General features: G+C 47.7%; 1 protein-coding gene across 5 annotated transcripts in view; it reads left to right on the top strand.

Moving 5' to 3' along the window:
• SEC16B (SEC16 homolog B, endoplasmic reticulum export factor) overlaps positions 1-24,583 on the top strand; it is a 63,462-nt gene extending 38,879 nt beyond the window's left edge. For all 5 annotated transcript variants that reach the window (XM_043485678.1, XM_043485677.1, XM_043485680.1 and 2 more), the window contains 15 exons: positions 2,091-2,172; positions 6,128-6,245; positions 7,465-7,576; positions 9,413-9,518; positions 11,205-11,345; positions 12,727-12,846; positions 13,695-13,767; positions 15,084-15,362; positions 16,201-16,268; positions 19,744-19,896; positions 20,047-20,145; positions 20,553-20,661; positions 20,796-20,875; positions 22,516-22,614; positions 23,440-24,583. In XM_043485678.1, coding sequence (XP_043341613.1) covers positions 2,091-2,172; positions 6,128-6,245; positions 7,465-7,576; positions 9,413-9,518; positions 11,205-11,345; positions 12,727-12,846; positions 13,695-13,767; positions 15,084-15,362; positions 16,201-16,268; positions 19,744-19,896; positions 20,047-20,145; positions 20,553-20,661; positions 20,796-20,875; positions 22,516-22,614; positions 23,440-23,508 — 1,708 coding nt within the window. In that variant the 3' untranslated portion in view covers positions 23,509-24,583. The remainder of the gene's footprint in view (positions 1-2,090; positions 2,173-6,127; positions 6,246-7,464; positions 7,577-9,412; positions 9,519-11,204; positions 11,346-12,726; positions 12,847-13,694; positions 13,768-15,083; positions 15,363-16,200; positions 16,269-19,743; positions 19,897-20,046; positions 20,146-20,552; positions 20,662-20,795; positions 20,876-22,515; positions 22,615-23,439) is intronic.
• The last annotated feature ends 1,569 nt before the right edge of the window (positions 24,584-26,152 follow it).

Genomic DNA, 26,152 nt, shown 5'->3' on the forward strand with positions numbered 1-26,152 from the left:
CTGCAGTAGCCTTCTCTCATTGGAAGAGAGAAGTTCCTAGAACTCTAGAGAGTTGAATCAGTGAGGGGGTGGATCCCTTAAGGGTGAATGACAGAGCCTTAGGACTGAGAGTGAGTAACTCACTGCTTAGTCCTCAGTGGGGGTGTGGGTGCTGAGAGGTAGGGAGGGGTACACAGTAGCAGGACTGTGAGCTGTGGGAGAAAGGGGTTTATAGGGCTGGAGATGAGATACGGAAGACTTCATCTAAAGGGAGATGTCAAGACTGAAGGGATGCCCTCGGTCACAGGTTGCACTGGTTTATCAGGACCTGGGTGCCAGGGGGCACTGGGAAGAAGGCTCAAACCAGAATAGGATAGGAATGCAGGTGTGAGTACCCAGCCAGGAGTTTAGAACAGGGGCGATGAAACAGTTAAGGAGACTCAGGATCAGACGGAGGTGGTGGGTGTAGCACGTGCTGGGGTCAGCCCTTCAGGCTGCAGTTAGCATCTGTGGGTGGCTGGGGACAGATGTGTGGCAGGGATGGGGTGGGGTGGGGGACCCTCCCATAAGAAGCAGGCTTGGGTCAGACAGTGAGAAGGATGCTAACTCAACATTTATCTTCTCGTGTTGCTTAAAGCCTTGAAGCAACCTTCTCAGCTTGTTGTTGTTTAGTTGCTCAGTCGCGTCTGACTCTTTGCAACCCCGTGGACTGTAGCCCACCAGGCTCCTCTGTCCCTGGTATTTCTCCAGCAAGAATACTGGAGTGGGTTGCCATTTCCTTCTCCAGGGGATCTTTCGACACAGGGATTGAACCCGAGTCCCTTGCATTTGGCAGGCAGATTCTTTACTGCTGAGCCACCAGGGAAGCCTTATCTTATATTTAAGTGAAGTGAAGTTGCTCAGTCGTGTCCAACTCTTTATGACCCCATGGACTGTAACCTACCAGGCTCCTTCACCCATGGGATTTTTCAGGCAAGAATACTGGAGTGGGTTGCCATTCCTTCTCCAGGGGATCTTCCCAACCCAGGGATTGAACCTGGGTCTCCTGTGCTGCAGGCAGACTCTTTCCCATCTGAGCCACCAGGGAAGCCATCTTATATTTAAATTGGCTGTAAATCCTGCTGGGCAGAGTTGGATAAGGAGATGGACACCCCAACTTTAAGTTTGGTCTGTGGGGCTCACATCTATCCCACTGCCTGGGAGTCTGTTCTTCACCATGGTCCCTGCTGAGTCTCTTTATTACTCTGACCCTCAGTCTTCCCAGTAAATAGTGACCACCATGTACTTCATTATGTTCAGAGGCCAGAACAGTGAGGAGCACTGAACTTCTATGAGAAGAAGCACTCCCAGCTCTGGAGGAAGGATGCTGTTAAAGACAGCATTATGAGGGATAAATTTCCTTTAGGTTTTGGAAGCGAGCATCCGACAACCCTCTGCTGTAGCATACATCTCTGCTACGGATCTCCGCCTTGGGCCATTGATGTTTGATGGGGCCCAGTGAATCGTGAAATATCTCTCTTACTGAGTATGCTTAAATCTCAAATCAGCCATAGAGCTTATTATATACTTGTTAAGCAGATCCCACGGTTTGTCATCAGCAGGATCATTTCTGGTCCCTGCTCTACGCCTCTTCAGTTACTGAAAATGACTATTTAGTACTTGTGAGCAAAGGCATGAGAGACCCGGGTTCGCGATAAGCCCAAAAAACCCAGCACTGAGAACTGTAGGCTTGGCCTGGAGGGGGACTGCCTTGGGGCAGTGGGTCTCGAGGGTGGCTGGGGAGGAGGGGTCTGGAAAGAAGAGGTTCAGGTTTACTGTTGGGCTCTCAGCGTTCATTGACTTATGTGTGGTTCATCTCCGTGATGGACGAAGGTCTATAAAAATGGTTTGCTCAAGAGATAGGGTGTCAGTGCTGAAGTGCAGAAGGTCTCCCTGGGTGGTAAGGTCTGCTTGGGGTGTGTGGTGGGATGGGTGTCCGAAAGTGGGATGGAGCTGAGCCATAACCGAAAAGCAGAGAGAAACTCAAGTTTCAACAGAAGCCACTGCAAGGCAATGGGTTAGAGGTGCTCTTGATTGGGTCCCCACTGATGGTCGGTCCCCTCTCTCTGCAGCTTCACCAGCACGCTGGCGCTCAACGATCCACTGCAGACTCTCTTCCAGCTCATGTCGGGGAGGATCCCACAGGCAGCCACGGTACCCTTCGTAACAGGAGCCCAGCATCCTAAGGGTTTAGTGGGTGGGGACTGCTCAGAAACGAAGTGATGGCTTTAGAGATGACAAATAAAACAACAACTGTCCCTTAATTACCTGCCATGTGCCTGGTCCTGTGCTAAGAATTGTGATGCATATTATTTCATTTAATGCCTGGAGGTAGGAATTATTATCCCTGTCTTGCAATCATGAAAACTGAGATGCGAAAGTGTAAAATGACCCAAGATCACAGAGCTAGGGGCAGAGGAGTCAAGATTGGCCCATGTCTATCTGATTCCGAAGATCTTGCTCTTTCCACAAATCCACAGCTACCTGCTGAGTGAAGAATAGCGAGTGAAGCTGAGGCTGCTCTCCCCGCTTCCCACAACCAGGCTTCCTTCCTTCCCCACCACTGCACGGGACCCTTCAAAGAGGGACACTTTAGATTCTACAGGTTGTCAGTGTGAGATGTGGTTCAAGAGAACCCTGAGGCCACCTTGATAGTTTTCCCATGATAAGAGACTTGATCTTTTTGTCCCAAGGCATTCCTTCCTTGTCCTCGAAGTCCAGTAATTTTAGTAAGATATATCTTGTTGTTGACTGTCTGTGTCGATTTTTGGGGGATAGAGCACGCTGTTTTAATATGTGCATCCATCTCTTAACAGTTCAGGAAAAATTTCTTGAATTATGTCCTTCAGTATTTGTTTTGTTCTCTTATTTTGGTTTTCTTTTCAGGAACTCCCTCTATATACAAAATATAATAATATATATATATATATATGATTAATTCTTTCTTTTCTTCTTTTTTGCTGTGTCCCTCCTGTGTGTCCCTTACTATCTTTTCACCGGTGTCTCTTACTTGCTGAGCTCTTTGAAATTTTGTCATTAAAAAAAATATATGTATTTATTTATTCGACTATTTCTGGTCTTAGTTGTGGTGCCCGGGTTCTTTGCTGTGGGAGCGTGGCTTCTCTCTGGTTATGGTGTGTGGGCTCCAGAGCACGGAGTCTCAGTCGTTGTGTTGTATGGGCTTATTTGCCCCATGGCATGTGGGATCTTGGTTCCCTGACCAGGTATAGAACCCACATTCCCTGCACTGGAAGGCAGATTCTTAACCACTGGACCACCAGGGAAGTCCCCTCCATTTTTGTCTTTATTTCTTTGACTTTCCTCCCACTTCCCTCCTGAGCTTTTGCAGGTCACATCTACCTCCTCCTGTTCTCCACCATCTCTTTCCTCTGCTCCTATAACTTAGCTTCAGGGTCTTGCTTCATAAAAGAAACTGTTTCATTATTTTACTTAATTCCTGATGAAATATTTGATGACCATTCTTTGTTTGGTGGTATCATTTGTTTTTTTTTTTCTGGTGAATGTTCTCTCTACCTTCTTCCCTCCTTTTATCTTGATGGTATATTTGTACAAATTCTGTATTTGTTCCTTCACAGGCTTCAACCCTTCCTTGGACCCATTATTTATGGGAGGTTTGAGCTGGGGAGATGCCAGGGCCATGTTCCAGGCCAGCTGGCATTTCCACATAACCTGGTATTTTCTGTGAGCCAGTGGAGATGGCTGTGGGATCCCTTGTCTCTGGTGTTCTCTCTCTCTGCCTCCCGAACCCACCTCTGCTCAATCTCTTTTGGAAGCCTTTTCTTGTATTTAGAGGCTTGGGTTTTTGCTGACGTTTAGTTTTAGTGAAAACACACTCACACTTTTGCTTTTTTGTCCTTCTTATTGCTTGTGGACAATTTCAAGAAAAGAAAAGAAAAGAGAAATACTGACTTTCATGCCCCTTTGTCAAATGAACTGGCTACATCAGAACGTGGGATGCACCTCACAGTTCTGCCGAGTGCTTGTGCTCTGCAATGAAATCCTACCACGTCACAAAACACTAAATGCAGGGAGTGATGTAATCAACAAACAACATTGGGTCTCAGTGCACTGGTAGAGTTTGCTAACTGATCCCTGCTTTTGGGTGAGAAAACCAAGGAGCCAGAGGTGATATTCCAATGTGGTATTTGACACCCGTGTTGGAGAGTTTCCTAGCATCATAGCAGCCAGTAAAGGCTAGACTCTGGTACTTACAATAAGAGGTGTGGTGGACGAAGCATGGCGACTGGAAAACAGAGATGTCAGCTTCTGTCACAGGCTTAACCTAGACTCTGCTTCTCACTGTTGTGTGAACTGGGTCTTGTTACTTAGTCTCAGAGTCTCAGCTTTTCGTCTTTGTGGGCATTTTGATGCCTAACAGAGTTATTGTAAAAATTTAAAGGAGAGAGAATATCTGAATGTATTAATGGCCATGCTTGGCCCATTGAAGTTAGTTAATAAGTGTTCTCTGTCTCTCCCCACCTCTATAGACTTCCTTTACAGTGATTCCCCCCCTGCCTCCATCACCTGGGGAGGAGACAGAAGAATTGCTTCTAAGTTTTCATTCTTTTAGCAAGAGCTTTTCTGTTGCTGGCTGCCTTAGTTCCAGCCAGAAAGAGCCTGGCTCACACGTTAAAATGGGGATAATAATGGTACTTAATGCATGTGATTGTTCACAGGAGAAATGCTTAGCACAGGCTGTGGCCTGGGGTCAGAGTGCAATAAGTGAGAACTGCTATTATTTTTGTGATTTATTATTATCATTCCTCTCATTCACACTGCTTTGCCCAGATAAACAAAGAGTATCTATAAAATGGAGCTGGATAAAGCATCTTTTGTTCTGTGGGATAATTACAAATACAATACCAAATAATTGTGAATTGTTTTGACCTCCAGATCTTAGCTATTACTGTCAATCTCCTGTTCTGTCCATTCTGTGTAACAAATTGGAGGACGGACTGGCCTGCAAATCATCTCTTTTCCTCTGCTGTGCTTCTGTGTGTGTGTATTTACACCTACATGTAATTTATAAAGTGCAAACCAAGTGCAAGGCACTATGCTATGGGCTTTACCAATCACATTTCACTACCAACAGTAATCCAGTCAGGTAGACATTATGATCTCGATTTAGGAGATGAAGAAACAAAGCTTCAAAGGCATTAAGAAACTTGCTCAAGAGGCAGGACTCCTGTTGAATCCAGAGCCTGTGACATTGCTTTCTTTATTACTATTTCCTCTGCCCCGAAATTCCCCGGCATTCAAGGAGAACGGCCCATCCGTTCCTATGGGGCTTCCACCCGCGTCCACTTCTCTGACTACCCTCTACCGCCCCCTCGTGGAGCTCTGCTGCCCCTGCACCGTCACTAGCGACTAACGCTGGCTGGGCCCCTTGGCCTGTTTTCTCTCAAGAGGCGACAGGAATTAGATTTCACAGAGTTGTGTGAAGACTAAAGAAGGTGATGTGTAGAAGAGGACTCTGTAAAAACAGAGAACATTAGCCATTTGGTAAAATATTAAGGATCCCAGTGTTCCCCTGTTTTCTTACAGGTTAATATGGACTCTTCTCATGAACCAAGGGTTTGCGATCCTCCAAGAAGGAAGTGTATCAATATCAGTGTGTGTGTTTTTTTAAATTTGGCCCCCAGCTATTGAGATTAGGGGCACCAGGATGAAATTTGAAAATTAGTGACTAGTAGTGTGATTTTATTTATTTATCTACCTCCCAATATTGGAGAAGGAAATAGCAACCCAATCCAGTATTCTTGCCAGGAAAATCCCATGGACAGAGGAGCCTGGCAGGCTACAGTCCATGGGGTCACAAGAGTCGGACACAACTTAGCAACTAAACCACCAACCACCACCTCCCAATACTCCTGTGTGTGTATGTATGTATATGTGTCTGCCTACCCATCCTTCTAAGAGTTTTGCTTTTTTTAATAAAAGAAAACTCAGAATCAATGAGTGGCCGCACTGCAGGCAGCCTAATAGGCATTCCTGGCAAATCAGAAAATAGACAACAGCCTTCCTTAACCTATGTTCTGGCAGGGGCTGTATTACTCAGCCAGTGTTCAATTTTTCTGCTGCTTTTCAGTGTTGTGGGGACAAGCAGTGGGGAGACTGGAGGCCACACTTAGCAGTGATTCTGTCGAACCAGGGTGGAGACCCGGAGCTGTACCAGCGCACGATTGTCACCATGGGGGACACCCTGGGTAAGCAGACACCAGCTCTGTCCCCTCCTCGCCTCTGTCTCCAGGCCAGCTTTAAACACCCTGTGCTTACACTTCAGTTCTGTGTTGGGCCCAAGTCTGCGCTTCAGCCGTTCCTTTGACCCAGGAGCCTCAGTGTTTTGGGGACAGAAAATCCAGGGAAAGGAGTGTCCTTCTTGCCTTTCCGTTTCCCGGATTTCTGCTGTGAGTGAGTGCAGGCCAGGCCCCTGAGACTCCGGTGTCCTGCCGCTGCAGGAGGCTGCCCTGAGTGGTTGATTCCTGTGCCGGGGTCAGAGTCCCCAGCAGATGGAGTTAACACCTGGAGCATCTCTCCTACTGTTGTTGTTAGTCCCCCAGTGACCCAGCTCAACCAGATAGGAAATTCTATTTTTGTCTGAGCTACCCTGGGTAACTGTGTAGTCTTTATTTCTATCATCTCTTTGTGAATGTGGCCTTTTAAACACTTAGGGGCTGTTGGATGTTGCAGATCAGTGGTTCTCAGATTGGGTCAAGGGACAGAATATTTAGAAAATCATTGCTTTGTGGCACTTCGTGAAGTACTGCTCTGCTAAACTTAAAATAGCTACAGGTAAAGTTGTGCCCAGTCAAATGACAGGTTATTCAGCACCTGGGTAGAAAGAACTTAACTTTTGTTGAACCTTCTTGGGTGCCAGGCTAATTACTTTGCCTACTTGAATTAACTCAATGTGGAAGTAATGAAAAAGGTATGGGAGAACATTTAAAAACTGGGAACAATTTGGTACTGAATGTGATTTTTATGAGCACTGGGAAAAAGTCTTCTATTGTTTGATTTTTAGCGGGGGAGGCATCAATGTCCCAAGAAGCCTAGTTTAAAAACCGCTGCTTCCAAGGGTCTGCTTTTCTTCTCAGGTGTAGGCATTTCTTACCTATTTGTTCCCTTCCAGAAGGACTAAAATGCTTAGAAACGTCCTCATCAAAAGTCCATTGGGGGAATGTGAAATAGTTCCTTTTTCTGGCTGAAGAGACGTGAAATATAATGTCGGAGGGCAAGAATGGGGTGGGAGAGGGAGTGGGGTTTGGGGTCTGTGACTCGTGTCATGGAGAGCTTGTTCTTTTATTCCCCGGAAGCTCCCTGCTCTGACCTCAGAGCCGCTCTCTAATCCTCTCCCCTCCCACCCGGATGGTGGGTCCCTCTCTTTGTGGGTGTGTTCCCTGACCTGGGCTTGTTCTCCGCCTACAGCTGGGAAGGGGCTGGTGGAGGCTGCTCACTTCTGCTACCTCATGGCTCACGTGCCCTTCGGCTACTACACCGTGAAGACAGACTACTTGGCCTTGCTGGGCAGTAGCCACAGGTATGCCCATCTTCTGGGGGCCAGAGAGTGGGGAGGACGTCTTCCAGGGGATTGGTTTCGCCCTAGCTGGGTTTCATGGCTTCATTTTTCCATTGTCCTTTGTGAATTTTCAGCTGCTGCTGATGGCTTTTCAGCACAGGTGGGCTCTGGGCTGAGAGGTGCCGGGGAGAGTGCAACATCACACCGCCAGGGGTCCTCAGGCCCAGGCCTTGCTCCGGGAAGCAGCGAGCTGGTGCCCGTGGGTTGGATTATGCCCCTCTGGCCACTCGGTGGCGCCCTGGCTCCATGACCGGAGACCGACTCTTGGAGCATGCTAATACGAGCGCGGTGGCTTGAGGCTCTGCGTTCGGCCGCCCTGGATCTGTTCTCAGAACCGGCCTTGGGCAAAACCTGCAAGTGGAAGAAGTTCGTGTTTCGCCCCCACACCTTACACTGACTTGACACACGAGCTACTCAAAGTCAGGCCTGTCACTCATTCCCTGCTGGCCATAACATTAGACTTCTCACATAGAAGGACCTTGATAAGCCTCTAGACAGTGAATAAATGGATGAAAAGACCGGGTTGCTCTCCAGCCACCCTCCACATTCTGGATCTTTCTTTCTCTCTCTCTCTCTGTGTTAGTGAAGATTTCCTAACTCTTACCTTGTACCAGCTGTTTTATTTGCACCGTTTCCTTTAATCATTACACATTCACCCTGTGAAGAAAGCCTATTTTTAAGCTTCACTTTATAGAGGAGGGAAACTGAGGCACAGAGAGGTGGAGTAACGGGTCTAAGATTGTACAGCTAAAGTGGAGTCAGGTTGGACTTGGAATCCAGACTGTTAGGGCTTTTCTTCCTAGAAATGCATCGTCTCATAACCTGTCTGTCAAGGTCACGGTCTCTGATAGCACATAGTTACCTTGTCAAAGCAGCCTGTCTGGGCCAGATGTGTCAAATAAGCGAAGTGGGTTATGCAGCTTCCCCAACCGTTTTGTCACCAGGGACTGGTTTCGTGGAAGACAATTTTTCCACGGATTGGAGTTGGTGGGGGCGGGGGGTGGGGGACCCTGTATGGTTTTGGTATGATTCAAGTGCATTACATTTATTGTGCACTTTATTTCTTTTATTACATCAGCTCCACCTCAGATCACCAGGCGTTAGATCCCGAAGGTTGGAGACTCCTGGGTTAAGGTGTCTCCCTCCTGTGTATTGTATGAAGTTGTTTCTGGAGATCCAGCCCTGACCCCAGGGGAAGCCCCAGTGATTATGGTTTCAGCCCCCACGGCAGCTGTTTTGGGGCCCGTGGGGACTCTGAGGGCCCCCTGATCACGTTCACTCAGTCTGCTTTCTCACTGGAATGAGCGTCCAATGTACGGACCGTCATTTGATTTTTGGCTCTGCGGTGCTACCCTCTCTTTGCCGGGCCTTCTTTCTTCAGTGCTTCCGGAACATCACATGGCTCCCTCTTTCCTGCTCTTCTGCTCAGGCTGGGGTGACCTCTCCCAGACACCCACTCTGGGCTCTCCGGGCACTAAGGCTGGCGCTCAGCATGCTTACAGGGGGGACGCAGTGCCCCTCTGAGCTGGGCATGAGAGCATCTTGCCTTAAGTGACCCCCCAAGAAAGATGGCAGGAACCGCCCCCACTGCCTGAAGTCCCCCTGCTTGGCCCCGCCTTCCCCCAGAGCCTTTGGGGGCACAGATTCTCCTTCTTCTCTTGGAGCTGCCCCAGGGATCAGCCCAGGACAGAAACTCTGCCGTGAATGGATGCAGCTGGTGTTTGGCTATCTATGAGTGAAATACGTCCCCTACCCGCCTCGACCTCAAATTCTTTTATTGTTATTCCCTGGCTTTAGTCAAGAGTTTTTGAAATTTGCAACAACTGAGGCTATCCAGAGGACAGAAATCTTCGAGTACTGTCAGATGCTGGGCCGTCCCCGATCCTTCATCCCTTCTTTCCAGGTAACTGAACGCTCTCGAGGCCTTATCTGCATCTCACGGCTGTGGGCGCCTGGATTCTCAGCCTTGCTCTCTGGCACGTAGCGGCTGGACTAAGTCATCCACTGAACTTTTCCTCATGAGCTGGAGTGTGGGAAGGGTTAGGATTTCTTTTGAGGTCCCCTGAAGGTCTGCATTTTAAGATAGGAAAGCAAAACATGGCAGCAGCCTCTGTGCTGCGGGCTCCTGCCTCCCTCCTGACGAAGGAGAATCAGGCAGGCTCCCTGGCACCCCGCCCCAGCTCCTTCCGCTCTTCTGTCTCCAAACGGCTCTATCTTCTCGGCTCCACGGTCATCCTGCCAGGGGCGGCCCCCCGCTGCTCACCGTTCCTACTCTCCTCTGACCTGCCGCTCCCATCTCTCTCGGCTGCCTCCCTCTTTAACTCTGGAATTCCTCCCTGCTCTGACTTTGGCCCCTGTCCTTCCTCTTCCTCTCATGGCTGCAGGTGTGTAGGCAGCATCCATGTCCAGGTTCTAACCTCTCAACCTCTCTACTGGATGCCCTGGTGTCCCCTTTGATCCCCAAAGACTTCATCAGTGATTGTAGTGAGAGTGTCTCTGGTGGCAACAACACACACACACACACACACACACACACTCACACATACACCCCACCATCACCACCATCACCACCATCACCACCAAACACAAAACAAAGCCTTGGAAAAGGATGGATTACTGTCTATAGGGCAGTGACCCAGTTAGTATCTTCTGTAAGGGTTTTACCAAAGACCCATCTTCTCCAGCGCAGCCCTGCCCAGTGAGCTGCTTTGGGTCCATGCAGGTCTTCAGTCTCTGTCTTTCTCTTCTGTAGTCATTGCACCTCTCAGCTGGCTTTGGACTGATAGCAGTGAGATTAGCTGTTTTTAGGGAATGAGTTTTACACACCAGGCACTGTGCTGTGATCCTCTGACTGTGTGATTTCTAATTCTGTGAGGCAGGCATGATTACCCTTTTTTCTCAAAAGAGGTTCCAAGGAGTTACATGCTATTGGCTCACATCTCTTGGGTACCATTCGCTCTAGGGACTTTATATGGATTATCTCATTGAATCTTTACAACAACCAAGGGGTAGATTGTAGTATCATCCCCATATTAGAGTGAGGAAACCAAGGTGCAGAGAGGAGGTGGGTGAACTAGCTTCATGTTCCATATCCAGCATAGAGTTGGGGTTTGAACTTGGGTCTGTCTGATTCCCAGCCCCTTTGTGCTCCATCTGGCCCTGTCCCTCATGCTTCTCTGAACCCTTACCTGTATCTTTCTTACTCTTCCTCTTAGGCTTGAAGCCCCTTCCACTGGAGGCATTTTTTCTTCTTTTACCTGTGTCCCTGCTGCCTGGTCCTCTGCCCACCCCCCACCCCCACCAGGCTTCCCAGAGATACAGGCTGCCTGATAAGAAGTGGAGAGGCTGGTGCATTTCCATGGTGACCAGCGCCTAGGGAGACTCAGCTGATGTGCCTTCCACCTCATTCTCTGCAATGACAGAACTGCGGGCTGGGTTTGGAACTGTGCCTATACACAGATAGAATGCCCTAAATGTTGCAAGGCCCTCTTTAATATTTGGACCCAGAGTTAGAGGAAGTTGGCCGTCCACGGACTTCCAAGAAGTCTTATCTCCACGTCTCTCTTTCTGGCCCCGCTCCTCTTCGCAGATGTATAAGCTCCTTTATGCTTCCCGTCTGGCAGATTACGGCCTCACGTCCCAGGCCTTGCATTACTGCGAAGCCATTGGCACAGCCCTCCTGAGCCACGGAGGGAGCAGTCACCCTGTGCTATTAGTGGAGCTCATCAAGGTGAGCGTCTCAAAGGGTCCTCTGCAGGTGTGTTATCTTCAGTGTTCAGAGAAAGCTATTGTAAAGCGGCTCAGAGCCCCGTTTCATCTTCTTTGAACATGCTATAAAATTGGAGCCCCTGGCTGTCTTTGACCACATATGCATGCCCAGATGTGATAAGCAGAGGCCTGACACTGCATAAAGAAGGATGCTATGGGTGGGAGGGGCGGGGGGCGGGAGTGGGTTTGAAATAGGGGGACTGGAAACCAGGCGTGTGCTGTGCAAGGAAGTCATTCTTGCATCTGCCTTTTTGGTACAGTAAAAATGCATGTTATGGCAAACCATTCTAATTATAAGAGCTGGGCTTGGAAAATATATTTTAGTGATTAAAATGGGAAATGATCCTTATTAAAATGCTTTTAAATGCATGGAATATTTTATCACATGTGAGATACATTCAAAAAAAAGAAAACAAAAACATCAACTTTTAGTTCCTGGGAAAGAAAACAATCAGGCAAATAGTTGTTCCAATTAATTGAAGAAAAATCCATTAGCTGAGAGTAAAAAGGCAGCTTACCGTCAATTTTTGCTTTGCTTTAAATGAGGCCCAAGTGTTGGATTCTGTAGCCAGTAAGATCTGTGCTAGTGAGTGACCTGATGGCAAATTTCTGCCAATAGGATGATGGTTGCAGGCTGCTCAGGAGCCAGAAGGGAGGAGTAGGAAAGTTGGGGGCCTTAATGATGGGATGTTGTTGTTTAGTCATTAAGTTGTGTCCTACTCTTTGCGACCCCATGGACTGTAGCCCATCAGGCTCCTCTGTCCATGCAATTTCCCAGGCAAGAATACTGCAGTGGGTTGCCATTCTCTCCTCCAGGGGATCTTCCTGACCCAGGGATCAAACCTGCGTCTCCTGCATTGGCAGGCAGATTCTTTACCGCTGAGCCACCAAAAAAGCAACGATTGAATAGTCTTGCAACATAAGCAGTCCTTCGACCGGCAACATGGGCATCACCTCATGGGGGGCTTGTTAGCAATGCCGGATCTCAGGTCCAAAGACTTCTGGGATCGGAATTAGCATTTTAACAAAATCCCAGGTGGTTCCTACCAGCTCTGAAGTTTGAGAAGCACTGCTCCTGAGAACAGCTTTGCAGAGACATAGAGCAGAGTAGCAGTTTCTCCTCATATTTTATTTAGTATCTAACACCAGGATGGTTTAACTGTTTATGTTGCGATTCGAGGAAGGTATCTGCTGATGTTGCTATTTGGCAGTTCTTTGTAATCTGATTTACAAGTGAGCAAAGGCTTTCTTTCTTCTTTTCTCTTACTGCTTCTCCCCATGGTTCATTTCTCCTACTTCTCTCCCTCCTTTGCCCTCTCTTACCATCTGGAAACCGGGCACAGTTGGCAGAGAGACTGAAGCTGTCAGACCCTCTGGTTTTAGAACGCCGCCGCCGCCGAGGAGACAGGGACCTGGAGCCGGACTGGCTGGTGCACCTCCGGGGGCATCATAGGGAGCTGCAGGTGAGGGGGCACGGTCAGCGGGGTGGGCCTCTGCGCCCCTCTCGGCTCCTCTGGACCCAGGGTAGGCAGGCACTGACCTCGGCAAGTCCCCAACACTGTGGAGGGCCTCGGGGTCGTCTGTCCCCAAGGAAGCACAGCCTAATGGGGGAAGGGGTAGCACTCAGCTACCCACCCCACCGCACCCCCCCCCCGCTAACGCGCTCCCCTCCTGGGTGGAGACATTTTCCTGTGTTCCCCTGGGAGACAGTGGGACCCTCTCCCGAGTCACCCAGCCACCCTTCTTTGCGGTCCTAGAAAATACATTGTTTGACCATCAAAGCTTCCGTCTCTCTCTGTGCGGAACAGTGGCTCATAGCGGCCCCGTGTCACTTTCATGTAATGTAGGGCAATTGCTTAAAAGACTTCCGGACCTTTCCTTCTTTTTTTTTTTTGTTCTGACAATTGCAAAAGCAGCTGGTAGTAATTGTCACAGTAATTGGAACAAGGCCTCCTCCATTTCCTTTCTTCCTCTGTCTCTGAGAAAGGGGCAGGTGGATTTTTTTTTTTTTAGACACACGTGGCCATTGCTTCCCCCGTGTGCTGTGGGCTCTGGGGCCCGTGGTTTAGTCCCTTCTTCTTGTCCCTTCCTCTGGGAGAGGAGGCCCTGGCCTCTGCCTGCTGTCTCCGAGCAGAGTTGTGAGGTAGGAAGAGCCGCGGGCCCCCCACCCCCAACCCCTCACAGCCCCCACACTCAGCTGAGGATCCCTTACCTCATCACTGCTGAAGTTGCTTGAGTTCATTTCAAATCATGCTTCCTTGTTTTTGTTTTCCTTTGTGTCACCTAAGAGGATTTTACTTTATCTTAATAGCAAAAGGAAGCAGGAGACGTTGGGGGTCCTCACTCTGCTCAAGCGGTTATTTCAGAAGCCAGAAAAACTCCAGGTACCTAAACTAATGAACTGAGTGTGTAAATAGCCGACTCTTGGGATCTGATTATAGGAGATAACCTAACAAAAAACTTTCCCCCTTCCTTGCCTGGAGTGTCTTCCTCACACATATTGGTCTGACCCATGGTGCAGGCTTCTCTCTACACAGCCCCGCCGGCCACAGCCTTCCCTGACACTTCTGTTTCCGCATCCTTAGAGTTTTTGTTTCACTTTCAGGCTTTAATCTTGTTGTTGCTGTGTTGTTATATAGTTGCTTCGCTAGTGTCAGTACCATCTCCCCATGTGGATGCATTTCTTGATGCCTGAGGTGGTGGATCATCTGTATTTCATGTTAGTGGTGGGTACATTGGAAGTGCCTATGGTGTTTGAGCATCAGTTGCCACACACGTGAAATAGGCTTCAAAGTGTTTTCAACAGATCCCTCCTTTTCCCTTAGGATGCTTCAAGTGCTGGGCTGGGCAGACATTATTATCCCAGTTAACTCCATGCTGTTTCCCCAAATAGCACTCACTGGTGGGGTGAGGATGGGGTCTCACGGCTTTGCTTCTGGCTGATTCCCAGCCTTTTGTACCTCCTTTAGGGATGATTAAGGGGATAGCAAGGATGGGCAGGCCTTGGTCTCTGTTTCCCAGCTTTGCTGCTGTGCCCCAGAATTGGTGAGGGGAGAGGGATGCGGGAGAGCAGGCTGGGTGCTCCTGAGTGGTCACTTCCCCTGGGAAACAGCTGTGTCTCCTGTCACCCTATCAAGCGGGTAGGTCAGCCAACCTCACTAGTCCCATTATTTGGGCCAACAGTTGTCCACGTCCACAGTCCACACCTTGGTCTGTCTCGTCAGCAACACAGCGAAGCCAGAAAGAATGTCACCAAGTCCCTTTCCTGGGCCAAAGCTCTTATCTTTCAAAACAAAGCCATCATTTCTGTAGTCAGATTTGAGTTTTAAGTTGAAACTTTCCAAGTTCCAAGTACCCCAGTCCATTAGGAAATCCATTAAAAAAAAACAAACAACAGTTTATCCAAAAGCTAAAAGGTGTAGAGTTAAACGAGATGGTCATTTCTGCCATCCCAACCCCCTGGTTTAAAAGGCTGAGAGATCATACAGGCTGTGAGGGATATAGTTTTGAAAACTCTAAGTCCTAAGTGATGGGAGGTGTTACAATCGCTGCTGTGTTATACTTGTCACATTGATGGTGGCCACGTCAACTGGCCTGTCCTCGTCACTGCTTTCCAAAGAGCAGGCTTGTTCCTGGTGTTTAGTCCACATAAAGGCCACATTACAGGTCTCACCTCTTCTTCTTTGTCCTGTGTCCTTAGAAAACACTTTCTATCATGATCTTTCTGGACCTCAAGGCAACTCAGGAGCCTATGGCGACCGCTCAGCTCTGTGGCCAGCTCCGGAGCAGTCGGGCCCCGCCCAGCCCAGCCCACAGCAGCCCGGCTCCTACCCAACAGGCGGAGGTTCCGGGCAGATGGGGGTCCCGGTGCCTCTCTACTCCTTTCCCGAGACCCATCTGCTGGAGACCGGTGGCAGCGTGGCGGTGACAGGGGCTCCCGGAGCCTGGGAGGGAGCCCAGCAGATACACCTGCCCCCTGGTAAGAGCTGCCAGCAAGGCAGTGAGCCTTGGGTGGGGAGGTGTGGAGGGGAGCGAGCAGAGGAGGGCGGTGCGGGGGCCAGTGTGGGATACGGGGTGGGAGCGAGTGAAGCCCTGGGTGGTGGGTGTGCATGCGATTGATGGCCTCGGGGTGTCAGACCTGGGCTGGTGGCTTCGCGTTCATCCGAGGGAGCCGGCTGTCTCCCATTCCAGCCCCGCTCTCTGCTGGGACAAACACACCGCAGCCTCCAGCAGCCGCTCCGGCCCCCGTTTGGATTCCGTAGTTTACAGGAGAGAGGCGGTGGAAGGCAAGACCATCCACTTGTGCCTGCGGCTGCAGTTTAGGCCAAGTCCTCTTTCTGAAGTCATCCGTGTAGGGGGGCTGCGGGCAGAGGCTCGTGCTTCTGTCCTGTCCCATCAAGTCTTGGACAACGGGGGCCGAGTGTGGGTGAGCACTGCTGAGTGAGGCCAGGGAAGTGCTAGAAGCCAAACAGAAGAGTCAGATCTTAGACCTTCTAACACAAGGTCCCATCCAAGATGGGAGGCTCACACAGAGGGGAAGCCTGGGAGGATCCCTGTGATCCAGCCTGACGTGGCTCTCATTTCCAGGGTTCCCGTGGAATGATCTTGGTTTGGGGTGGAGGTTGGGTGAGTTGCATGTTCTGGGGTGGCCTGAATTGAGAGGCTTGTGCAAATGGACCTCATATTTATTCTGAGGCGCTTGGGGCTACGTGCTCAGAGCTCCAGCCACTTGGCAATTAGGAAAGCTTACTGTGTTCCCTTCTTCAGGAGAGAAGGGAAAGACGCAACATGCTTATTTCTGTTGTTTTGTGCCATAGGAGAGAACACAGTGTCTCCAGAAACCCTCCAGCATCCTGATGGGCAGAAGCCTGTTTCCAGACCCCAGGTGAGAGGACAGAGTCCCCAGATGACAGCACCCACTCTGAGCTGTGGATTTCCTCCAATTGCCCCAGTTTCTCAGCCACATGCAGGCACCTTCCTGTGCCTTGCATCAGCCCTTTCTTCCACATTGCTCCTTGTTTCTGTCTACACCAGATCCTGAGAGGTGGAGAGGAGGCTCGTTCTTGTTCATGTGCAATCCTGCCAACCTGTGTCGGTGGGGGCAGGACTGGGTTTCCCTCTGGTCTCATACATCAGCCCCGTCCAATGCCCTCTTCTTACTGATGCACTGAACACTTGCTGTGCTCTGCGCCATCATGGAAGACTCTTGATATTTCTATCTTTAACATTTTTGCCTTGCTTTATTTCTGAGAAGGACCTATGGCAGCTGTGTCTCTTCTCTTCAGGTCTTGGAGGTAACCATGTCTAGTTAATCATCTATTCAGCTGTTGAATGAATGAATCCCTCCACTAGTAACAGGCATTGCTGGTCCAAATTTAAGATACTCTCTAGCTTTGCCTGCTTGGACGTGATGTCATAGAACTATCTTGAGTAGTAACCAAGCTACAGACCTTAAAACATGTTTTTCCCCCTAAATTAGTGCTTTATTGTTATACATAATCTGAAAAACAGAGAGAAAATGTCATATAAAGTGTCAAACAGCCATCACTCAGAATCTCATAGCCAGACAGTTTATTTTCTTCCAATATTTTTTCTATGTACACATTTCTCATGCTATCTGAAAGCAGAGCCTTCCTATGAAACCTTTTGTAAGTCTAAATGATGTGAAGGGAAGAAGCAATTACCTCAGTACACATCTTGCTAACAATGCACAAAATGAATCGAGATGAAGCCCAGATGCTCACAGATACGGTTCAAAGCCACGTGAGATGCGGAGTGTAGTTTCCGGTAAAGGAGCTTAGTGGGGCCAGTCTCACTGCTTGGGATACGAGCTGCCTCTATAATGGCTCCTACAAAACAAATGCTGAATGCTTTTTTCGCTTTCTGACTTTTTTGGTAAAAGTGAAAGTCCTCTTTGGATTTTTTGTTGTTGTTGTTGTTAGCGAAAATAGGTACTAATGTCAGTCTTTGGTAAAAGCAAAGCTGTATGATACAAACTTTCAAAAAGTGAAGGAGACCCGTCTATATGGGTGTATATATAGATGTGTATATGGGCTTCCCAGGTGGTGCTAGTGCTAAAGACCGTGCCTGCCAATGCAGGAGACATAAGAAATGCGTGTTTGATCACTGGGTTGGGAAGATCCCCTGGAGGAGGGCATAGCAACCCACTCCAGTATTCTTGCCTGGAAAATTCAATGGACAGAGGAGCTTGGCAGGCTACAGTCCATAGGGTCGCAAAAAGTCGGACATGACTGAAGTGACTTAGCCCACATGCATAAATGTGTATATATATACACATGTATGTGTTTTTAAATGGTTGAGAACATATGTAGATGAAGCTTTATTTTCTATTTTTAACACTATAAAATGAGATTTTCCATGTCATTCTTAAATATGATTTTTAGTATTGGTGTGATAAATTCACTGTATGGAAACATCATTGCTCATGTGTTTATTCATTCACAAATACTGAGACCCTGCAGTGTACCTGGTCCTGTTGTTGAGGCTGGGGATACACAGGGAACTAGACAAAGCCTGTCTTCATGGGGCTTCTGTTCAGTAGAGGTGACTGCAAATAAACCACTGTATGCTTGAGGGATGCTCCTTTAGATGGTGTGGGAGGGAGTGCGTCTCTGAGCTCAGCATGGAGGGTGGACATGAGCCAGGTGAGTATTCAGGGAACAAGTGTTCAAGGCAGAGGGCATAGCAAGAGCAAAGACCCTGTAATAAGATGACCTGGTACAACTGAGGGAGAGCATGGGCTGTATCTAGAGAGAGGGACGAGGGAACTCCGTGGTGGGCCAGTGGTTAGGACTTTGCGCTTTCATTACTGAGGGCTTGGGGTCAGTCCTGGTTGGGGAACTAAGATCCTGCAAGCTGTTCAGTGTGGTCAAAAAAAAAAAAAAAAAGGTGAAGAGAGGACTAAGAAGCAAGACCAGAGAGAAAGAGAAAGGCAGGATCATAGAGGGCCTGGTAGGCCCTGGAAGGAGCTTGGATTTTAATTCGTCTTTACTACTTTGTTAAACACGCCAAGTGTCTCTCTTTTCCTTTTCTTTTCTACTCTTTCTCCTTACTCCTCCCTTCCCTTCCCCTCGTAGGTAAACCACAGTGATGGACATTCTAATATATAAGCCCTTGTGTATTTCTTGAATCACTCAATTAGGAGAAATTCCTAGAAGGAAAGCCGGACTGCTTGGGTTTGAATCCTTGCTCTGCCCTTAACTAGCTGTGTGACCTTACCCAGGTTGCTTAACTTTTCTGTATCTTAGTTTTCTCATATGTTAAATGGGACGACAATAACAGTACCTACCTGACAGGATAGTTTTAAGGATTAAATGACTCGCCGTACATAAAATGCTCAGAATACTACTTGCTACACAGTAAGTTCTATACTCATTAGAATAAAAAATGAAACTTTTTCTATATTTGCCAAAGTGTTTTTTCTAAAGGTTATACCAATTATCTTTTTCTGAGAGTGAAAATTGTAAATACAACACAAAAGGACAAATACTGTATGATTCCACTTATACAAGGCATCTAGAATAGGCAAACTCATAGAGACAGAAAGCGTAGAGGTTCTCGGGGGCCACAGGGAAAGAAAAATGAGGAGTTAGTTTTAATGGGAACAGAGTTTCTGTTGAGGTTAATGAAAATTTCTGAAAATGGAAAGCAGTGATGGTTATGCAACATCATGAATATTCTAATACACTGAACTGTATGCTTTAAGTGGTTAAATGGGTAAACTTTATGCAATGTATTGGGTTGGCCAAAAAATTCATTTGGATTTTTCCGTAAGATGTTACAGACAAACCTGAGCAAACATTTTGGGCAACTAGATACATTCTACCACACACACAAAATTAATACTAAGGGATGTGGGTGTATTTTACTCCCCCCCCGGTACAGTTGCTCACGGTTCATCTTGAGCAAGTCAGCTAGGAAGTGAGGTCTGGGATGAGTTAGATTCAGTGGCTGTCACTTTCCCTGATCTTTGCATTTAGGGGTTCCCTGAAGGGTGTTTCCTGGCTTTCTTCATCTCCAGTGGAAGCATTCCATACCACTGCTCCAGGCCTTGGAATAGTTCAGGAAACCTGGTGCTCCTGGGGACTAGTAGCACAATGGCCAAAACCCTGTAGGATTAAGGATAATCTGAAGATTGAGACTGGGCTCTGGCCTTGTCCTGAGACCTTCAGCAAGTTATTCCTCGTGGCTGAATCGTGGTGCCCCATCAGTGATATTAGATCCTGTAAAGCTATCCCCGCTGATTTATCGAGCAGGTCAGGTGAGGGAGTACATGTAAATGTGCCTTTGTAACCTGTCAAGTGCTATAAAGATGTTACTTCTCTTTTCTCTAATTCCAGGTGCCACTGATTCCCAGAGCTCGAAGTATTTCCGAGAGTTCCACCATATCAGTCAAGGAGGACAAGGATGAGTCCTCTGATGAGGCAGATAAAAAATCTTCACAAAATACCATCCAGAGAGAAAAGCTTGGAAACGTGAAGGAGAATGCAAAGGTGGAGGGATCTTTTTCTTCCCAGATGGTGGTGCAGAGCTGGGGATCTGGGCTCTTGTAGGGTCCCCTCCTCTCCTGTCTCACCACCGTCACAGTGAGGGGGGGTTAATCTCCACCCTACAGACCACAGAACTACCCCCCTCTCTTCCAGAGCTCAGGGTTTGGCTGGTTCAGCTGGTTCCGCTCAAAGCCCACCCACAACGCATCCCCCTCTGGAGACGAAGACTCCTCTGACAGCCCGGACTCTGAGGTAACCTTGGGCAGAAGGTTGTGGGGGTCTGGGCAGGGAAACTCCCTCTTCTGTGGCGCCTTCTGAGGAAGTTTCCTCAACTCCAGGAGGGCTCGGAGCTGGCATCTCCACCCTGGTCTGGATGAAACTGGTTTTGTGATGGGAGGTTGTGGGAGACAGATTGGTTCAGCGAGGGGAGAGGCAGATGACGAAAGGCCTTAAAAGTTAGGATGTAGAATTTTAACTTTCGAGAGCCGGCAGTGATTTGGATTATTGAGCGGAGGAGTGGTATGAAGAGAATGGAGTTTGGTGGAGAGGAGCCCAGCCCTGGTTGAGGACGGAGGCCGCCATGTGGGTCCTGCAGGAATACAAGCAGGTGGCATGGATGTGTTGACCATCAGTTCCACCCTTCTTTCTCCACTAAGCAGGAGATGCCCAGGGCAGCATCTCCACCTCAGCCCAGCCCAGGCCTCTCACTGACACCTTCCCCAGATCCCCAGTCTCTGCTGGGTGCCAGTGCCTTCTCCAGGGACACAGGTATGCCAACCTCATGTCCTCTGAGCCCTCTCTGGTCCTCTCTGCACTCCTCAGGGGTGGGTGGAGGAGCCTTCTGGGAGTGGGGACTCCTCTGTCCTGAGTAGTTGGAACACCCCCGACTCGTTGCTTCCTAGGTGGAGATGAAGTCCGAGGGTCAGCATCTGGTGCGGGGACAGCTGAGGGCCCAGGGAGTGGAGGCTTGTTGGGACCTGAGGTGAGCAGCCCACCTGTTTGTGAACTGAACTTTCATGGGGGCTGGAGGTGCTGCCCCGTGAGGGCCTGACTCGTGGAGAGTATGGAGAAAGTTTCTGTAGTAATTTGCTAGAGCTGCCAGAACAAGGTGTTGTAGACTGTGCCATTTAAACACCAGACAAGTATCTCCTCACAGTTCTGGAGGCTGGAGAGTGTCCGCAGAGTGGGTTTCTCCTTGGCTTGTGAATGGCCATGTTCTTCCTGCGTCTTTATGTGGTCTTTCCCTGGTGTGTGTCTATGTCAGAATTTCCCCTTCTTACAAGAACACCGGTCATAATGGGTTAGGGCCCACTCTAATCACCTTCTTTTTTTTTTTTTAAATTAATTTCTATTGAGTATGGGGCTTCCCTGGTGGCTCAGAAGGTGAAGAATCTGCCTGCAATGCAGAAGATGAGGGTTCGGTCCCTGGGTCAGGAAGGCCCCCTGGAGAAGGGAATGGCCACCCATTCCATTACTCTTGCCTGGATCGCTTTACAATGTTGTGTTGGTTTCTGTTGCACAGCTATGTGAATCAGCCATAAGTATACGTATATCTGCTCCTTTTTGGATTACCTTCTCATTTAGGTCACCATGGAGCACCAAATACAGTTCCCTGAGCTGTGCAGTAGTTAATCACCTCTTTAAAGACCCTGTCTCTGAATACATTCTGAGGTCTCCGGGTTAGGACTTCAGGACAGGAAGTTGGGGGCAGGAACATGAGTTAGCCCCTCACTGCTTCCTTATGTGATATCTAGAGAGTGGCCTCGGGACTTCCCTGGGAGTCCAGTGGTTAAGACTGTGCTTCCAGTGCAGGGGGCACAGGTTCAATCCCTGGTTGAGGAACCAAGATCCCACATGTCACAAAGCACAGCCAAAAAAAAAAGAAAAAAGGGAAAGTCCTCTTTCCCTGTCCCCAGTAGGAGCTAGAGTTTACCAGTATCCCTTGCAAGGATTGTGATAAAGCCTTGACGAATTGTCCAGTGTGGATTTATGCCAATTGCTAGGAAAACAATTTTATTTCTTGGGGCCTGGTTACGGCACTCTTGTAGTATTTTAGGCTTTTCAAGGAATATGAGGTTACTTTTTATGATGCTATTAGTACCATTTTTGTGGCCTTTTCTTCTCAGACAGCAGCACCTGAGCCTCTGCAAAGCTCCCCCAGGCCCCGGGGGTGGCTGTGCCCACTGGGACTGTTTGTTTGCTCAGGATTCCCTGAGCTCTATCACATTTGCCTCTTTCTTTTACAAATGTTTAAAATTTATTTATTGTTTATTTTGACTACGCCGGGTCTTTGTTACTATGTGGGCTTTTCTCTGGTTGCAGTGAGTGGGGGCTGCTCTTGGGCTGCAGTCACGGGCTCCTCATCGCAGCGGCGTCTCTTCTTGCAGAGCTTGGGCTCTAGGCTTGTGGGCTCAGTAGATGTGGCGCACAGGCTTAGTTGCACGTGAAATCTTCCTGGAGCAGGGATGGAACCTGTATCCCCTGCCTTGGCAGCTGGGTTCCCATCCTCTGCATCACCAGGGACTGCATCTCTTGACCAAAGTTGATTCTCAGGGAAGCCCCTGACATTCTAGAATCCAGGAAGTGGTGACTAAGAGGGTTTTCTATTATGTTCCATCACAGGGTGTTTCCACTGAGCTCTACTTCAACGCTGGTGTTCTGCTTCCCCCACCCCCGGTGACGGGGAGTGTTCCTCTCTACAACCCATCTCAGGTTCCCCAGGTAAGGAGGTCCTGAGGGAGAGGGGTTGGGTTTGGAGCATGGGTTCTGAGTGAAGGAGACCCTGGTTTATAACTTACTGATAACAACTTACTCTGCCTGAGTTCTTCAGCAATGACTAACTTCTGTAAGTCTCGGTTTCTGCATCTGTGAAATGGGGTTAGTGGTAACTACCTCCCTGGATAGTTGTGAGGATTAAATCAGGGCATGTATGTGAAGGTCCTGGCACTCTGAAAATGCTCAGTCAGTGTCACTATTATTAATGTTGCTCTTGACCTTTCATAAGTCTTAAGACTCAAGAGAGACAATTTGTGTCGGTGTTAATCGTATGGTTGCACCAGCACAGGGTCCTGAGGGTGAGGGGATCATTGCAAACTTTGGCTGAAACTAAACTCCCTGCTTCTGCATGATCTGAGGCAGACTGCTTGCTTGGATGTGTCATTGGCTTCTCTTCTTTATAAAGTCAAATTTCTTTCTCCTTATTTAAGAGGTAAAGGTGTTGTGTGAAAGTGAATAATGAGAATACCACATGGGAAGCCAAATGTTCCTGAAGGGTTCTAGATTGGTAGCTCAGGCGGTAAAGCATCTGCCTGCAATGCAGGAGACCTGGGTTCGATCCCTGGGTCGGGAAGATGCCCTGGAGAAGGAAATGGCAACCCACTGCAGTATTCTTGCCTGGAGAATTCCATGGACAGAGGAGCCTGGTAGGCTATAGTCCATGGGATCGCAAAGAGTCGGACACGACTGAGAGACTTCACTTCACTTCAAGCTCAATCCAGCCAGTCGTGCCTGGGGTTATAACCTAGCGCTGTGCTTGTCTTTTTCCAGCTCTCCACGGTTACCAGCCTGAACCGGCCAAATCGCCTAGCTCAGCGCCGTTATCCAACCCAGTCGTGATGAGAAGGACCACCCATCCCAGGCTGGTCTCCCTGAAGCACAACTGTTATGTTGTTCTTGTTTCTTCATTTCCCAGTCCCTCTGCCATGTCTGGGCCCCCAAGAGGGTTGTGCTAGCCAGTTGCTTTCACTGGGTATGGAGAAGGCAAGGGGACAGGGTCTCCCAGGACACAGCTCAGTTCAATCTCTTAAGATTAGCTTCACAGTGATGGTGGAAATGACTTCTTCAGGTGGAAAAGCTGGGTATAACATCAGACTGGAGGGGAGCGGAATGCCATGGTGGCAGCATTGAGCACGTGGCTGTAGATCCTTGGGAAAATCAGGGCTTAAGAATTCCTCTGCAGGAATCAAAGATGACACCACTGGACTCCGCAGCAGCAGTTACTTGGGGAGAGGCACTCAGAGCAATATTCTAGATTAACTTTGACTCCTTCCATGCCTTAGTTACAGACCAATTCATGGCTCAAGTTAGCAAAGGATTTTTGAATCTTGGAAACTTGATCATTGTTTCCTGTCATCATTCTGTCTTGGGTGACATTTCGGCAGTTTCCTTCTTGGTTTTGGTTTGTGCACATTTTTTTTTTTTTTATGTGGTTCAGATTAATTATATTTCTCTCACTTTCTTAGCTGGTCCTATTTTTTTCACATTCTGGCATCTGGCTATCAAGTTAGATTGCTGTAGGCATCATATTGTCATGGTAACTACTGAACCTAATGATGCAAATGGATGGAACATCAGTGTAATAAAGGATGGAAAATGTTCCCTAAAAATTCACCCCTTCCATAAGAGGAGGATTGAGTGTCTGAGATTGTTAATACTTCCCTTCCTCCCTCAGGCCTCTGCAAATTGATGTTCAGAGGGTCAGAGGAGACCGAGGGAGAAGGGGGCCATCTTGGAAATTTTCATTTCTCCTTTCATACCCCCAATAGGAATGACTCATGCTGTTTGTCAGATTTGTTGAAAATTGCTCCTCACAAAAAACATTCTTTGTATGTGTAATTGTACATACAGGTTTTGTACTTTAATGTACTATGGTTCTGATGTTGATTGTGATTAAACCAGATAATTTTATAGCAGATGCTTGTCTCTGGCTGATTTTTGCAGAGGGAGAGTACACACGGCGTGGTGGTCTCTTCCCTGAGGTCTTTCTAATAATGGTTTCACTGGGTGATAAGGTGCAGACAGCTGGAAAAAGCCCTTAATTAATGAAGAATCTAGGGACTGATCCTCTTAAATTGTCTACCATTATTTTTACAATTAAAAAAAATGAACAAACCCTCTTCTCATGAAAACTAGTTACTCCGTTAACTAAATGTGGCACATTCTGTCCTCTAAGAAGTTTATTCATCTCTCAGATTAGGAAATGTACGTGTAAGTGTTTTGCATCTAGAAGGCCCTCAGTGAGTTCTGTTCATTTTCTTCTTGAAAAGACTGCAGCCCCTTCAGTTTGGTATGCTGACACCCAGTGGCGGAACAATGTCAGTAGTTTCTGAGTTTCAGAGGCACCAAATTGTTTAGACTTGAATCCTGGCTCATCCACAGTTCACCTTGGAATCTTGGACAGGGTTATCTAATTGTTCTTGTCTTCAATTCCCTCTTCTATAAAATGAGGATAATAATTACTATTGCAATGATTATAATTACAATAGTAATTATAATAGTACTGCCACATAGGACCCTGGAGGAGGGCATGGCAACCCACTCCAGTATTCTTGCTTTGGAGAATCTCCATGGACTCCAGGCTCCAGGAGAGGAGCCTGGCAGGACCTGGCAGGGTCACAGAGAGCCGGACATGACTAAGCACATGAGGCATCACATATGGCAGTGCAAGAACTGAGTCAATCTCTTAAAGAAGTACCTAGTACATGCTGCACATCATATGTGTGTGTTTCTAAAAAATTACTAGTGTACACTCTAATAAGTAAAATTGCCTTAAGCTTGTTGCCTACCAGATTAAACTGGATTTTTATTCACTTAAAACTTTTATTGAAGTATAGTTGATTTACAATATTGTGTTAATTTCTACTGTATAGCAAAGTGATTCAGTTGTATATATATGTGTGTGTTTATACACACACATTCTTTTTCATATTCTTTTCTGTATAGTTTATCACAGGATATTTAATATAGTTCCCTGTGCTGTACAGTAGGACCTTGTTGTTTGTCTATTCTCTGTATAATAGTTGCATCTGCTAATTCCAAACATCTAATCCATTTCTCCCCTACCCACTTCCCCCTTGGCAATCACAAGTCTGTCCTCTATGTGAGTCTATTTCTGTTTCATAGATAAGTTCATTTGTGTTATATTTTAAATTCCACATGTAAGTGATATGATATGGCATTTGTCTTTTTCTGATTTACTTCACTTAGTATGATAATCTCTAGGTCCATCCATATTGTTCCAAGTTCCATTATTTTGTTCTTTTTTATGGCTGAATAATATCCAAATTGTATATATGTACCACATCTTCCTTATTCATTCATTTAGGTTGTTTCTATGTCTTGGCTATTGTAAATAGTGAACACTGGGGTGCATGAATCTTTTTGAATTATAGTTTTCTTTGGATATGTGCCCAGGATTGCAGGATCATATGGCAACTCTATTTTTAATTTTTTGGGGAACGTCTATACTGTTTTCTGTAGT

The sequence above is a fragment of the Cervus canadensis genome, chromosome 13 (assembly GCF_019320065.1).
Source record: "Cervus canadensis isolate Bull #8, Minnesota chromosome 13, ASM1932006v1, whole genome shotgun sequence".
NCBI classification, from domain to species: Eukaryota; Metazoa; Chordata; class Mammalia; order Artiodactyla; family Cervidae; genus Cervus; species Cervus canadensis.